At 51.5% G+C, this 12,230-nt stretch overlaps 1 protein-coding gene across 5 annotated transcripts; it reads left to right on the top strand.

Annotated features, from left to right (window-relative positions):
• The first annotated feature begins 4,110 nt into the window (after positions 1-4,110).
• On the top strand, positions 4,111-12,077 carry RGS4 (regulator of G protein signaling 4). 5 transcript variants are annotated; one of them, XM_063165347.1, is made up of 6 exons: positions 4,111-4,226; positions 4,719-4,945; positions 7,659-7,763; positions 8,754-8,815; positions 9,542-9,708; positions 10,228-12,077. In XM_063165347.1, the coding sequence occupies exons 3-6, from the start codon at positions 7,669-7,671 to the stop codon at positions 10,477-10,479; spliced, it is 576 nt and encodes a 191-aa protein (XP_063021417.1). In that variant the 5' UTR covers positions 4,111-4,226; positions 4,719-4,945; positions 7,659-7,668; the 3' UTR covers positions 10,480-12,077. The 5 variants fall into 5 exon arrangements, with proteins under 5 accessions (XP_063021417.1, XP_063021414.1, XP_063021415.1 ...); XM_063165344.1 differs by lacking the exon at positions 4,111-4,226 and adding an exon at positions 4,476-4,617; XM_063165345.1 differs by lacking the exon at positions 4,111-4,226 and having other exon boundaries at positions 4,629-4,945.
• Positions 12,078-12,230: the final 153 nt, after the last annotated feature.

Here is a 12,230-nt window from a genome sequence, read left to right as displayed (position 1 = left end):
TAGCTGGAATGGAGGTGCTTGGTGAAAGGTTGAGCTTGCTGATCTTGGAGGTCTTTTCCAACCTTAACGATTCCTCACGATCAGTCCTCGCAATTAAAGCGGTTCCCTGGGAAAGGGTGAGCTGTGCAGTCCCGTAGCTCTTAACTGTTGATGAGTTCAGGAGCACTATTAGTATGGACGATGGGGAACACACCGGAAAAGGCAGTGATGTCATTGATACCAGCTGACATGATCTAATGGAAAAATAGACCTTTTCTAATGAGCTTAATAGTTTTTTCATGAGGAAGTTATGGTGGTGAAATAGATTCATAAGTGAATATGACGTGCTATCAATATTTGGCTTAAAGTGTCATAAAATCCATACTAAATGCATTACAAGTGGCTAAATGAGACATTTCAAAGTGATTTTTGTATGAGAAAGCATCAATGAACAGCCATATGTTGACTGGTTTGTGGTGCAGTGATTGTCTTAGTGATTAGCAGGAAATGTTTAAAATGGATGAGGAGATAGAGTTTCGGGAAATTGGAAGGCAAGTTACTCAAATAATAAATTTTCCTGTGGTCTGATGGCCATGAAAAAAAAGAATAGCCAGACCTAAAAAAAACAAAACAAAACAAAACCCCAACCAACCAATCAACCAAAAAAACAAACAAAAAAACCACCAAAAAACCATCATACAAAAAACCAAAATTATTTCATTAGCAAATCCAAACCAGGAGAGGGAAAAAAACCCATCCATTTGGGCTGAACAAAATTCTTCCTTTGACACAAGTTGAAATGTTTTTTCTGGGTACTAACAGGACAAGTAGGCAGCCCAAAACCTTGGGGTTGAAGTGAAGAAAAATATGACTCTCACCAATCCCTCAGAATGATTAGGAAATTCCAAGCCCTTAGAAATGACAAAAGGTCCCTGATGCTGTTGTAGGTGCACATTTAAGTAGGAAACAACTGAGAGCATGGGGAAATTGTCTGGATTCCATATTTGGTTGTATGAACTCTGCAAAGCTGGAACTAAAGGAGGCTACAAATCAATGTGCTAATGTCTACAGAGCACTGTTTCAGAGAATGGCAGGCTCATCAAGAAACTACCACAGCAAACTAAAGCGGCTTTCCCTTGAAGAGTTCCATTTTTGCCTCGTGCTTGCAGAGCAGAAAGGGGACTGGGTCAGCCTGGAGGTACATCCATGCACTCGAGAAATTTTCCGTGCGAGCAGCAAATGACCCATATTGCAGAAGGGTGACTCATCCCTCCTGCCAGGGCTGCGCTGGGGGACATGGCCCCTCCTCAGGCCGCCTCCAGGGGCTGGCCACAGAGCCAGGGCCGTGCTCATGCGTGGAGTCACACCGTGCATTGCAGAGCCATGGGAAAGGACAGTTCCCTCAGACTCTGCTGTGGGACGCTATTTCTGGGAATGCCAGCGCTGGCTGGGGGACCCGATGGGGGTGAGTGTGGCCTCTCTGTGTGTCTCTTAGGGAGGTCAGGCCGCAGTCAGTGCCCTGGGACAGGAAATGTGGCTGCATGCAGTGTCAGGCTCAGACACGGGCCGAGTTCATCCATCCAAGCTCACACCCCAATGGTCCTTCCAGGGTTCTCTGCTCCCAGCTCATTAGCTGTAATTCGCTCAAGCCACATGCCTGCTGGGTAAGATTCAGTTCTCAGTGCTGGAAGGAAATCTTACCTTCTAACAGGTGTACAGGTCCCCTCCCCACAGCAGGGCTCAGCACTGTGGCCACTTGCCTGGGCAGAAATGTCACCAGAGTGGCTGCATGTGGGGAGCTTCTGCAGCCTGGGGGCTTGGGGACCAGTGCCAACCCCAGTGATGCTTTTCAGCTGTGTAGATGTTCCAGTTCCTCACCAATGCTGTCTGCCAGACACGTATTGGATATGGTTGGCCGTGGGAAAGATGTGCAGTGCTTTGCCCAGTGTCCACTGTGCACACCTGGGCATTTGCTCGCCCCTTGCCAAGGTGCCTGGCTGGCTCTGTGAGCGCTGGCACAGGAGCAGGAGTGGCTCACAGCCCCTGCAAGGCAGGCTGGGGAATGGGGAAGGAAGGCAGCAGTGGCAGGAGAGGCCCAGCAGCCCATCCCCACAGCCCCACATCACGCCCTCCTGGCTCCCGGTGACGCAAAGCAGCAGCAGCATCTTCCTGGTGCCCTCCCGTCCCGCGGCAGCTGCTCTGGGGTGGGAAGGGATGGGACTGGGGCAGGAGGGCAACGGCCTGGGGCAGCTCAGCTGCGGGCAATGACCAGGGGAGCGGCGGCGCTCCCCGTGCTCCCTGCCTCCTCCCGCGGGCCGCCTCTGGCTGTGGGGGCCGAGGGACGCTTCCCACACGCGCTCGTGTGCGGGGTGAGCACACGGGCGTGACGTTCTTCCCCGGCAGTGGTGGGAGGGAAAGCTCCCTTCAGAGCCTCATCTCCAGCTGCTCGAGATGCAGCAGGGATGAGGCGGGCGGGGGAGGTATGCCACGGTGGGTACCAGAGACGTTTGCAATTGTGCTGGCTCCTGAGAGCCCCTGGGTGCCTCCAAAGGCCTGCACGGCCTAGGGATGGCCCAGCCCACCCCCAGCCCTGCGCCCAAGCTGATCCTCACCTCTGAGCTCTCCATGAGCAGGTGAGGCAAGCCAGGGATGACGTGCCAGGCGTAAAACGTGGCGTGAGCTGCTGCTTCACGAGCTGGCAGGGAGGAGGAGGAGGAGGAGGAGGAGGAGGAGGAGGAGAGCTTGGTGTTGAGCACAGCGCAGTCTCTGCCTGCCCTGGAGGAAGAGGCCTGCCTGTGATGGTGGGAGATGGAAGGGGATACTTTAGATTGGAGACCAGCTGGTGTAGCTGAGAGGATATTAAACTGCGAAAGCTGGGAATCACAGCTTAGAGGAGAAACAGTGCACAAGCCCAAACTCTCTCACGGGGTCCAGGCTGAGCCAGTCAGTGTTAATGAACTGGAAAAAGGGAAATTTCAGCTGCAGCATTTCTAGGAGTCTCCATGCCCAGTCCAGGGAGAATGGTCCTTATTTTAAAGCCATTTAGGCTGGCTGTTGTGTTGGCAGTGCCAGAAATTCCTGATTACAGCCTGCTCACACAGAGGTTGGGGAATGCAAAAGGTGACCTGATGTCAACAACACCAGCATCTGAGTGTCATTAGAGCCATGCAGCAAACGTGCTTGCAATCCACAAAGAAGTGTGACATTCCTAAATCCAGTATACAACATTTTGCAGACAAAGTGCAGAATTTTTGTGTTCTGCACAGAAGTTCCTTTCCCTAGCAAGCAGCCTTTGTGACCTGCCTGAGCCAGAGCTCTAACCTTGCCAGAGAGAGGAGCAAGGTTAGAGTTTGCAAACACCTCGATTGTGTCAGCCAGATGAGCTCTTGAATTGTTTGAATGTCAGTAACATTGCACAAGTTTGATAGTCAAATGAAATTAAACATATATTTAGTAAATAATTAGTTAAGATTTTTCTGTTGGCCATATTCTGCCCTTCAACTTCTACCCAGACAGAAGACACCACAGAGCTTAGGCACTAACTCTGCCAGGGCCCGGTTGCTTCCTACAGATCCACCCAAGGGCTGTCAACTCACCAACGCTAAAAGGACGAGGGCATTCACTCAGGTAAAGTTTTCCACTGCCCTGAGCTGGAGCTGATTTTTAGTCCAAACAGTGCAGGACTCGCACGCTCATTGCCTCAGGTTTGGCAGCAGGACAATCCTGTTCCTACAAAAGCATTTTACAGTTAATTAGAGCATTGCCTTTCAGCACAATTAATGATTTGAGAGGATGCAGTATGCCAAGGCAGGTAAACTCTTTGGGGATTTGGACTCGACGCTGCTGGCTGTAGACTCTAGAGACACAGAAGGGAAAGGCTCATCTTGCAACTTCTGCAGATCGTGAGCAAAGCCCTGAAAGGTTTCTGGGAGAGGAGGTGCAGCAGTGGATAGTGTGGGCAGGCAGCCTGCTGCTAATCAGAAGCTCCTTTATTTCACAGTGGGAGCAGGACTTAAAATGCAGCAGCCCATATGCACCTCCGTCTGCCCAAAGCCCTCCCCGCTTTGGTAAGGATGGTACAGGCTGTGCTGAGCTGCAACTCGATAAATATCAGCCAATTCTCTCTCTCCCTAGAGGGGCAGGGAGAGAGATGCCTTCTGCACCATCCAAGGGCTGAGGACAAGTGGCTGAAGTCATCCTGTTCTTGGAACTATAGCAGACCCAGGGCAGTGCAGGCACCCCAACAGGTGTTTCATGGGTTCATTCTTTAGCATGAACTTCTTCAAAGACATTCTGGTCAGGCACAGTTAAGCCTTTTATTTTAATTAACCATCTTTCCTTGGTGAGACCCAGAGTCCCTGGGTCTGACTTTTGATTTTGCAAATGCAAATGGAGAAGGTGCTGCAGTGATACTCATATCTAAGGCAGATGCGCTGCCAACCTAAATTCCTTTTTTCCACGCATGTATGTGAGCTATCCTCAAATTTATGTGCTGAGACATGCACATTTTATATTCCAATGGTGCCTTGCACCACCAGCCCCCCCCCCCCGGGCTTTTGTTGCAGCCTCACCAAAAATATACATTCACATGACTCTGGAATAAAACAGGAAAGTCTCATCTGCCTGGGTAGTTCCCTGGTGAATTTACATTCTTCTTTCCTTAAGAGCTCTATTTTCTGCATTCGTTTGGATTATGGTAACCTTTTCTGTATAAAATTCTTGTCCCTTTCTCGATCCAGGTTACTTTAAATAGAAGAGGAAAGGAAATTAACAGAGGAACCAGCAAAGCTCATCTCACGTCTCAGAATTGATTCTCTGACCTTTTTTTACTATTTGTGTCCCCCCCACGAAAATCTGCTTTTCATCTGCACCACCCCGACCTCCTGCAACAGAGGAAGACCCCGAAGCTTTTTGAGCCCTTTTCGAACATTCCACCTCTGCGGCCAGACATCGAGCTCCGTTTCTGGTAAGGTTTTCAATCTCTCTCACCCCTTTGTCTGGGTTTTATACGTCACCCTCTTCCTCTGGGGTGGGCAGAAAGGGGACGGGTGCTGCTGCTGCTGCTGCTGCTGCTGCGCTGACTCCTGACTGGGTCAGCCGGCGCTGCCGGGCTCTCGGGCTGGGCTATAAAGCCGAGCCCAGGCAGCGCCGCTGCCGCGCACACCGCACCGAGCGCGGCCCCGAGCGCAGCCTCCGCCGCCTCCTGCCTCCTTGTTTTTCCTGGAATACCCATCCGGCCTCGGCAGCAAGATGTGCAAGGGACTCGCTGCGCTGCCAGCCACTTGCTTAAAAAGGTACTGTTTATTTCTGAGCAGCTGGGAATGGTCTCGTTAGCCCGGAGACGCGCTGATGCGTCGCGCTTTGTGTCCGAGGCAGGAGGACGGATTTGGCTCTGATTATTTTGCAAGATTAGATACAAATGACTGCTTAGAAGCTTTTGTGGTTTTTTTTTCAGCTAGAAGCAGAATTGCAGAAAGGTTTCATACGGAGCTGGGAGAACTCTAAAGCCTGCCTTCCCATCATCCCCATCATCAAAAACAGCAGCTTTTAGCATTGCGATATTTTGATATTCCTGTCAGCTGCTTCTGCTGCAGTCTTTGCACCCCTTTTCTCCCTTGGCTCTTCTCTGCTAAATTTTCTTGATTCTTTTGAGGGGGAAGCCAGGCAGACAGGATAACAATTAAGGATTATCCCCTGAAATGCATTTCAAATGCAGATAATGCAGCGTGGCAGCGCAAGAGACCCGTGTGCCAGCAGGCAGGGATGCGGGCACGGTGGATGTGGATGCGGCAGCAGCTGGTGTGGGATCAGCCCGAGTCCCCTGGGCGATGGATGGTGAGGGGCCAGGTCAGGCTGTTCCCCAATGCACAGCCCTGTGGGGCTGCTGTGGGGCTCACCACACCCCTGCCGTGCGGTGCCGGTCAGGATGGGCTGAGCTGCACAGCCCCAGATGTGCCCTCGGCAGCATGGCCTGCCCCACAGGCCAGCACGAGGGGGCTCTAGGCTGCCATGAGCCCTCCTGGAGGGCTGTGACTCCCTTTCAGGCGCTCTGGAGATGCCCAGGAGGGAGGCACAGCGCTCCCTTCTCATCCAGCCCACCCAAACTCGTGCGGGTCTGTGCTGGTGCAGGGCTGCCTTGCTGCCCACCCGTGCCTGCAGCAGCGCTCCTGAGGCTGCTTCCCAGCAGATGTGCAGCGGCTTGGGAAGATGCAAGCAGAGACTCAGCTGGCTCCCAGCCAGGGATGGGAGCTAAAGATGATAGCTTTATCCTATCATCTGAGGATAAAGATTCCTGCTCATGGTTGGATTTAAAAACGGGTGCTGAAAATACGAGGGAAAAGTGTTGACACTTCCAATTTGCAGGAACATTTGATGAGGATTAAAAAACATTGAAAAATGCAAGGAAAAATAGTTCACGTCTTTTAAACACCTCTGTCCAGGATTCCCAGCAAAATCCCTCTCTTCCAGAAAGCTGTGGGCCTGGCTGCAAGCAGCAGTGTCTTGTTTCCTCCTGCTGCCACCCTCCTGCAAAGCTGAGCAGCTTCCTTCTCCTGGGCAAGGAGCATGACAGCACCAGGCAGCCCAAGCCTGGCAGCCCAGAGTCCCCATGGGTGCCTGGGCAGAGCCTGGGTGTTGGTATTGGCCACAGGCACCCTGCTCTAAGGCAGCTGTGAGCTCCCTTTGCTCTCCCCGAGTGCCAGAGCTGTCAAGGGAACATTTCTGAGGCAAGCAGTGGGATCAGGTATGGCCAGGATCCCTGACAGGGCGCTGGAGCAGAGAGCAGTGCTGGGGGGCTGAGCAGCTACTGGGGCTCAGCCCTGTGGCATAGCCCCTTGCTCTTTTCCAGGCTCCCATCTGAGGAGAAGGAGAAGAATTTCCTGCTTTACACTGCGGCTGCACCTTGGGGCAGGCCAGGGCTTGTGCCCCTGAGCAAGCAGGCATGGTTTACCCACCCCCCATTCTTAAACTGGAAGGAAACCCAGAGAGGAGCCAAGGCCAGTATCAGCTGCGTACTTGGAAGCTGCTGTGAAGAAAGGATTGTCCTGGGCTGGAAGGTGGAGCAGAATTAAGGATGAATCTTCAGAGGAGCTTGCTGTGGAGCGGGGGAGCAGCTTGCAGCCAGCGTGGGCTGCTTGTGGTGGAGCTCTTGGCTCATCCCCTGACTTCACCCCACAGTCTTGCTCCAAGCCATTGACTTCCTCCCTTCCCTCTGTGTCATGGGCTTGGTGGGGTGGTCTGGCACGGCCCTGCTGTTCCTGTGCCAGCTGATGAGGTGGGGAAATGGCAGGGGATGCAGGAAGGGATTAGTAAGGGCGTAAGAACCATACATTGGCAGCTGGGCAAATCAGCTCACGGAGAGGTAACACACACACAGCACGGTGATGCTTTTCTGTCACAATATTTTTACTGTAAACAGTAGGAAAACAGCAGCTTCTCCCCCTTTGCCACCTGCTTCCAGTCTGATGACCTTCTCAGCAAGATGCTGTTGAACATGAAAAATGACTTGTTTGCCATTGTGTTTGTCTAGAATGAAAAATGTGCATTATGCAATGAGGGGAAAATCAGCACTGGAGTCCCTGTCAGTGACCTGCATTTGTGTCACTGAGTAATGCTGGAGGAGGCTGCAGAGGGAGTGCAAAGCATTGTCTTCATCTCCTCCTTGATTTTTTTTCTTTCAGTGCCAAAGACATGAAGCACCGCCTGGGCTTCTTGCTGCAGAAGTCAGATTCCTGTGACTACAGCTCTTCCCAGGGCAAGAAGGAGAAGTTATCTTCAAGCCAAAGGTAAGAGCAGATGCTGTCACCTAGTTAATCCCAGACTGGCTGCAGCATGTTGTTTATTCCTTCACCAAGCTGGACTTCTGGTGCTGCTTCCCAGTTCTTCCTGAACACCTGTGCTTGGATCTAGTGTGGCAATAGCCCTGAGGTGTTGATAGTCCTGTCAGCTGACCATCAACACCTGAGGACTCCAATTTCCATGAAGAATGCTGAACTAGAGGTCCCTTCTGGCTCCACGTCCGTGATTCAATGTGAATGAGCATGGGGAGGGCGTGTACAGTGTCCTGCACAGGGGAATGACTCCATTCCAGACCCAGTGCAACTGGATACATTGCAGAATCAGCATCCCACGCCTCTTTGGGCTGGGTTTGTGCAGTGCTCCCCACAGCTGCACAGAGGTGAAGGCACACAAACCAGCCAGCAGCCTGTGAGGGTGTCACTGCTCTCCCCAGTCTGCAAGGACACAGTGCTCTCTCCAAAGAGGGCTCCAAAAGCCAAGCTTTGCTGCTAGGACAGATGAGCCCTAGGGTGTTCTAGTATGGTAGAGGGGATGAATGTAGGATGTGTTCCCCGTGTGTTTCCAGTTCCCACAGTCCTCTTTTCCACATAGCTACTGTTCCCCTGACAGCTTAAAGGAACCAGTCCTTTGGAGTTCACTGATATGACTTCTAAGAGTGATTCCAGACCTGTGTTCTAGCAAGAGATGCAGCCAGGCACAAAATAAATATGAAATCCACACCAATTTTTTTCCAGGAAAATTCATTTCTAGCCCATGGCTGCTGATGAGGATTGCAAACCAAAATTTCTGTAGGTTAGATCTGGGATCCCTGGGGGTATTTGTAAAACGAGCTGATATTTCATTCTCAGTCTCTTGTGTATGCTCTTACAACAATAAGGAAAAAAGATTTTTCTAGTGGTGTTGAGAAACAAACCAAATTTGTCCTTTCTGTACTCTCTTTAACTCAGCCCTGTGTTTCTCCCTTTGTCTCTTCTTAGGCTTAGCCAAGAGGAAGTAAGAAAATGGGCAGAGTCTTTGGAAAATTTGATCCATCATGACAGTAAGTGAAGAGTGCTCTTATGCTGCCTGCAGAGCAGGTGTGCTCTGAACAGTCCTGGGAGGGGATGGGAGGGGACACAGGACATTATGATTGTCTCTTAGGGGCACACAGGAGCTCCTTTGGCCATGCAGACCTCTGGGAGGGGTGGGGAAGGGGTCTCTTGCTCAGATCCAAGGCAAGGGTCAATCCCAATGCATCATGAGTGTGGTTTTGGCCTACCGCTGAGCTGTCTGTTTTGTGAAAGCAACTGGTTTAGCCCTTGTGCAAGAGGAGGGCAAGATTGGGACACACAGTTAGTGATGGGTTAAACAAGAACCAAAAGGAGGAGATATTATTTGCAGCTGAACCTATGGGAAACTTTGCCTTCCCATCAGCTGTGGGCTACACTCACGTCCTTGAGGTTTCCTTCACATTGTTCCCATGGTCTGAGACTCCGTGGAGCATGCTGGCTGTCTCCTCAAGGCCTCCTGGGAACACACGAGTTGCTTGTGTTCCCCTGGCAGGGACACTGAAGGTCACAGTGGGGGAACAGGCAGCTGGGCCCCCACGTGTGACATCCCCACGGGGCCTGTCTGCATTCCAGCCTCCCCACTGCCAGCCCAGGGCAGCTCCTCATCCAGCTCTGGGGAGGAGAACCCACAATCACTGCTTGCTGGGATTCAGGGGTGCACGTGTTCAGGGACCAACACTCTTGCCTGACTCGGTTTTCCTCTGAACAATCCATAGGAGGACTGGCTGCTTTCCGCGCTTTTCTCAAATCTGAGTACAGTGAGGAAAACATCGAGTTCTGGGTCAGTTGTGAGGAGTACAAGAAAACCAAGTCACCGGCCAAGCTCAGCCCCAAGGCCAGGAAGATCTATGATGAGTTCATCTCAGTGCAGGCCACAAAAGAGGTACGTGCACTGAACATTCCTTGGGCAAAGGCACCACCCTAAATTCTGAACCAGCAGCACAGCCAAGCAGAAGTCAATAGTTTTACAAGAGATGAAGGCTTCTGCTTCTCTGCTAGTTAGAAGGTCATGGTGGGTCTTTTATTGATTTTATATTAAATTTGGCTAGAGAGAAAGTGTGTTTAGTTACAACCACATGGCCATTCCACGCGCACACTGAAATGGGAGAAGCCCAAGAGGTCCATGATTCCCAATGTTTCAGCTGCTCCCATGCAGTTTGAGTTTCCTGGCCAGCTGCATCCCAGAGGGATGTATGTGTCAGTCTCCCCTGACAGCTCTTCTGGTAGCAGAGATGCACTGGTGTCCAGCTGCACAGATTCTGCTGAGGCTACAGGGTGTCAAACAGCCATTTCAGACAGCTGCTCAGCAAGCACACATGGTGGAGAGATACTTGGATTTTCCCTTTCCTGTGCCCCATCTGGGACAGGTTCTACTTACACTGTCCCTTTGGCCCTTTGACAGGTGAACTTGGATTCATGCACACGGGAGAAGACGAGCCACAACATGCTGGAGCCTACACTGTCCTGCTTTGATGAGGCTCAGAGAAAAATATTCACCCTCATGGAGAAGGATTCTTACCGTCGCTTCCTCAAGTCCCCTTACTACCTGGACTTGGTCAGCCCACCTGGTGCTGGCTGTAGGCCCGAAAACTGCAAAAGAAACCACACTCACAGCTTAGACTGCAACTCCAACATCATCTCTCAGTGCGCCTGAACCTGCAGCAAGGCAGGGGCGGGCCGGGCTCTTGCAGAATATGTGGCAGCAAAAGCACTCATTGGCATGAAGCAACAGAGCTGTCTCCAGTAGCTGTCTAATGTTCCAGTTGTATCCCATGTCATGCAGCAGCCAGCATTTGTAACCCCATCCAGGCTCAGTGTGTGTAGCAAACCCTCCTCTGACGGGTCGGTGTAGGAGCGCTGGGGTCTGTCTGGCAGGAGCTGGGGCAGTGGCTGCGTGTGCCGAGCCCTGCGAGCCAGCAGGGTGCTGGGGAGTCCCAGCGAGCCCTGGCTCTGCCCACGGAGGGACCAGGCTGGCGGGGTCACAGCGTGACACACAGGAGCCAGGTGCAGGGCAGAGGGGCAGCCAAAGGAAGTGCTGGGGACTGTCATCTCCCCTTTCTAATCTGCAGAGGTTTAGGTGAAAAGGGCTGGCTCTGGTTCTTAGCTGTTCGTAACTCCCAAATGTCCAGGCTGCCAGGAGTGTATGCTCAGAGCTCAGGCTGTGCTGCATTGCAGTATCGGGCACAGGAAGAGCTCCTACTCTTTCTTGAAGGGAAACCAAAACTTTTTGGACAGCCTCCCTCAATCATCACAGCCACAGTCGCAGGGAAGCTCAGCCTCCTTCGGCCATCACGGGAAACTCTTCCCTCTGGCTGCTGCTCCCTCTGTAGCACCCTGTTTATGCTGGCCAAGGATCTTCTCTAGGGCTGTGCAGAGCTGTCACTTTGGGGGAGGCTCGTTATTTCCTATATTATTAATTGCAACCTTCATGCTCCCAGGTTAAATAGTCCAGCAGAACAGAACAGAAACATGTTCCTTCTCTCCCAGACAGGTTTATATTCCTGACTCTGGGAGTGCCATTTCAGGTTTGCCTGTCCTGGCTTGTAAGAAGCAGTTTGTGAGGGAATAGGACCACCATATCTGAGGAAGAAAGGCCCTGCTTGGGAGTACTTGAAAATGCTGGAGTTTTTTAAGGTGTTATTTATGTATTTCAGTAGTAGCATGGCTCACTTTTCCTGAAGGTGGTAGGAGGAATGTGTCCATCTCATTACCGCTCCGGGGCTTTGCCGGAAGGCAGCTGACACTTGGGTTGCTGTGGTGAGACAGGGCCTTTGCTGTGGGCTTGGGCACTGACTGCAGTGGGAAGCACAGGAGGCGGCTGCAGCATTGCTGCCGTGAGCTGCAGCACGGCTGTCTCACTGTCCCCCAGCCTTGGTCTCTCCCTCATTAGGTATCGCTGCTGCGGCCACTGCGTACCCTGCACTCTGCATCCCAGTCCAGACAGCAGCTCTCACACCGGGGTTTTGGCATGGCAGGAGGAGGCTGTGGCTCTCCAGGCCCATAGAGAAACTTCTTTTTTTAACATGTGCTTTATTTTGTATTTATTCAATGTACCAACACCTATATCACCCTGCATGCTCAGCTAAGAGATGGAGAGGCTTGCTAAAGCACTGAACATAGCCAAGCATGTGGCTATGTTTTTTTTTTCCCCTGGTACTGGGAACTCTTGGTAACTATTGCAAAAACTGTATCAATATTTAAATAATGATGAATGCAGTCTAAATAAAATGTTTGTGTTAGTCCCTTCTAAAATGCTATTACGTGAACAAAAGAAAATGCATGGAGATCCAATTCATTGGACAAGGTCACTCTTAAAAGTTTCATTACAAGTGGCTTCACTCAGAGATTGTTTTAAGTCACAGAAAGATGAAACAGCAGATGAAGCAACAACAATTACATCCTTCA

The sequence above is a fragment of the Melospiza melodia genome, chromosome 11, assembly GCF_035770615.1.
Source record: "Melospiza melodia melodia isolate bMelMel2 chromosome 11, bMelMel2.pri, whole genome shotgun sequence".
NCBI lineage: Eukaryota > Metazoa > Chordata > Aves > Passeriformes > Passerellidae > Melospiza > Melospiza melodia.
The sequence above is the reverse complement of the archived record's forward strand: the minus strand, read 5'-3'. Positions and strand labels throughout refer to the sequence as shown.

What these genes read in the sequence shown, in the direction of transcription:
- RGS4 (XM_063165343.1), top strand. Translation starts at nt 5,230, where the DNA reads ATGTGCAAGGGACTCGCTGCGCTGCCAGCCACTTGCTTAAAAAG. An exon ending in AAGTTATCTTCAAGCCAAAG is followed by an intron (nt 7,764 to 8,753) that starts GTAAGAGCAGAT and finishes GTCTCTTCTTAG; the next exon opens with GCTTAGCCAAGAGGAAGTAA. An exon ending in AAATTTGATCCATCATGACA is followed by an intron (nt 8,816 to 9,541) that starts GTAAGTGAAGAG and finishes AACAATCCATAG; the next exon opens with GAGGACTGGCTGCTTTCCGC.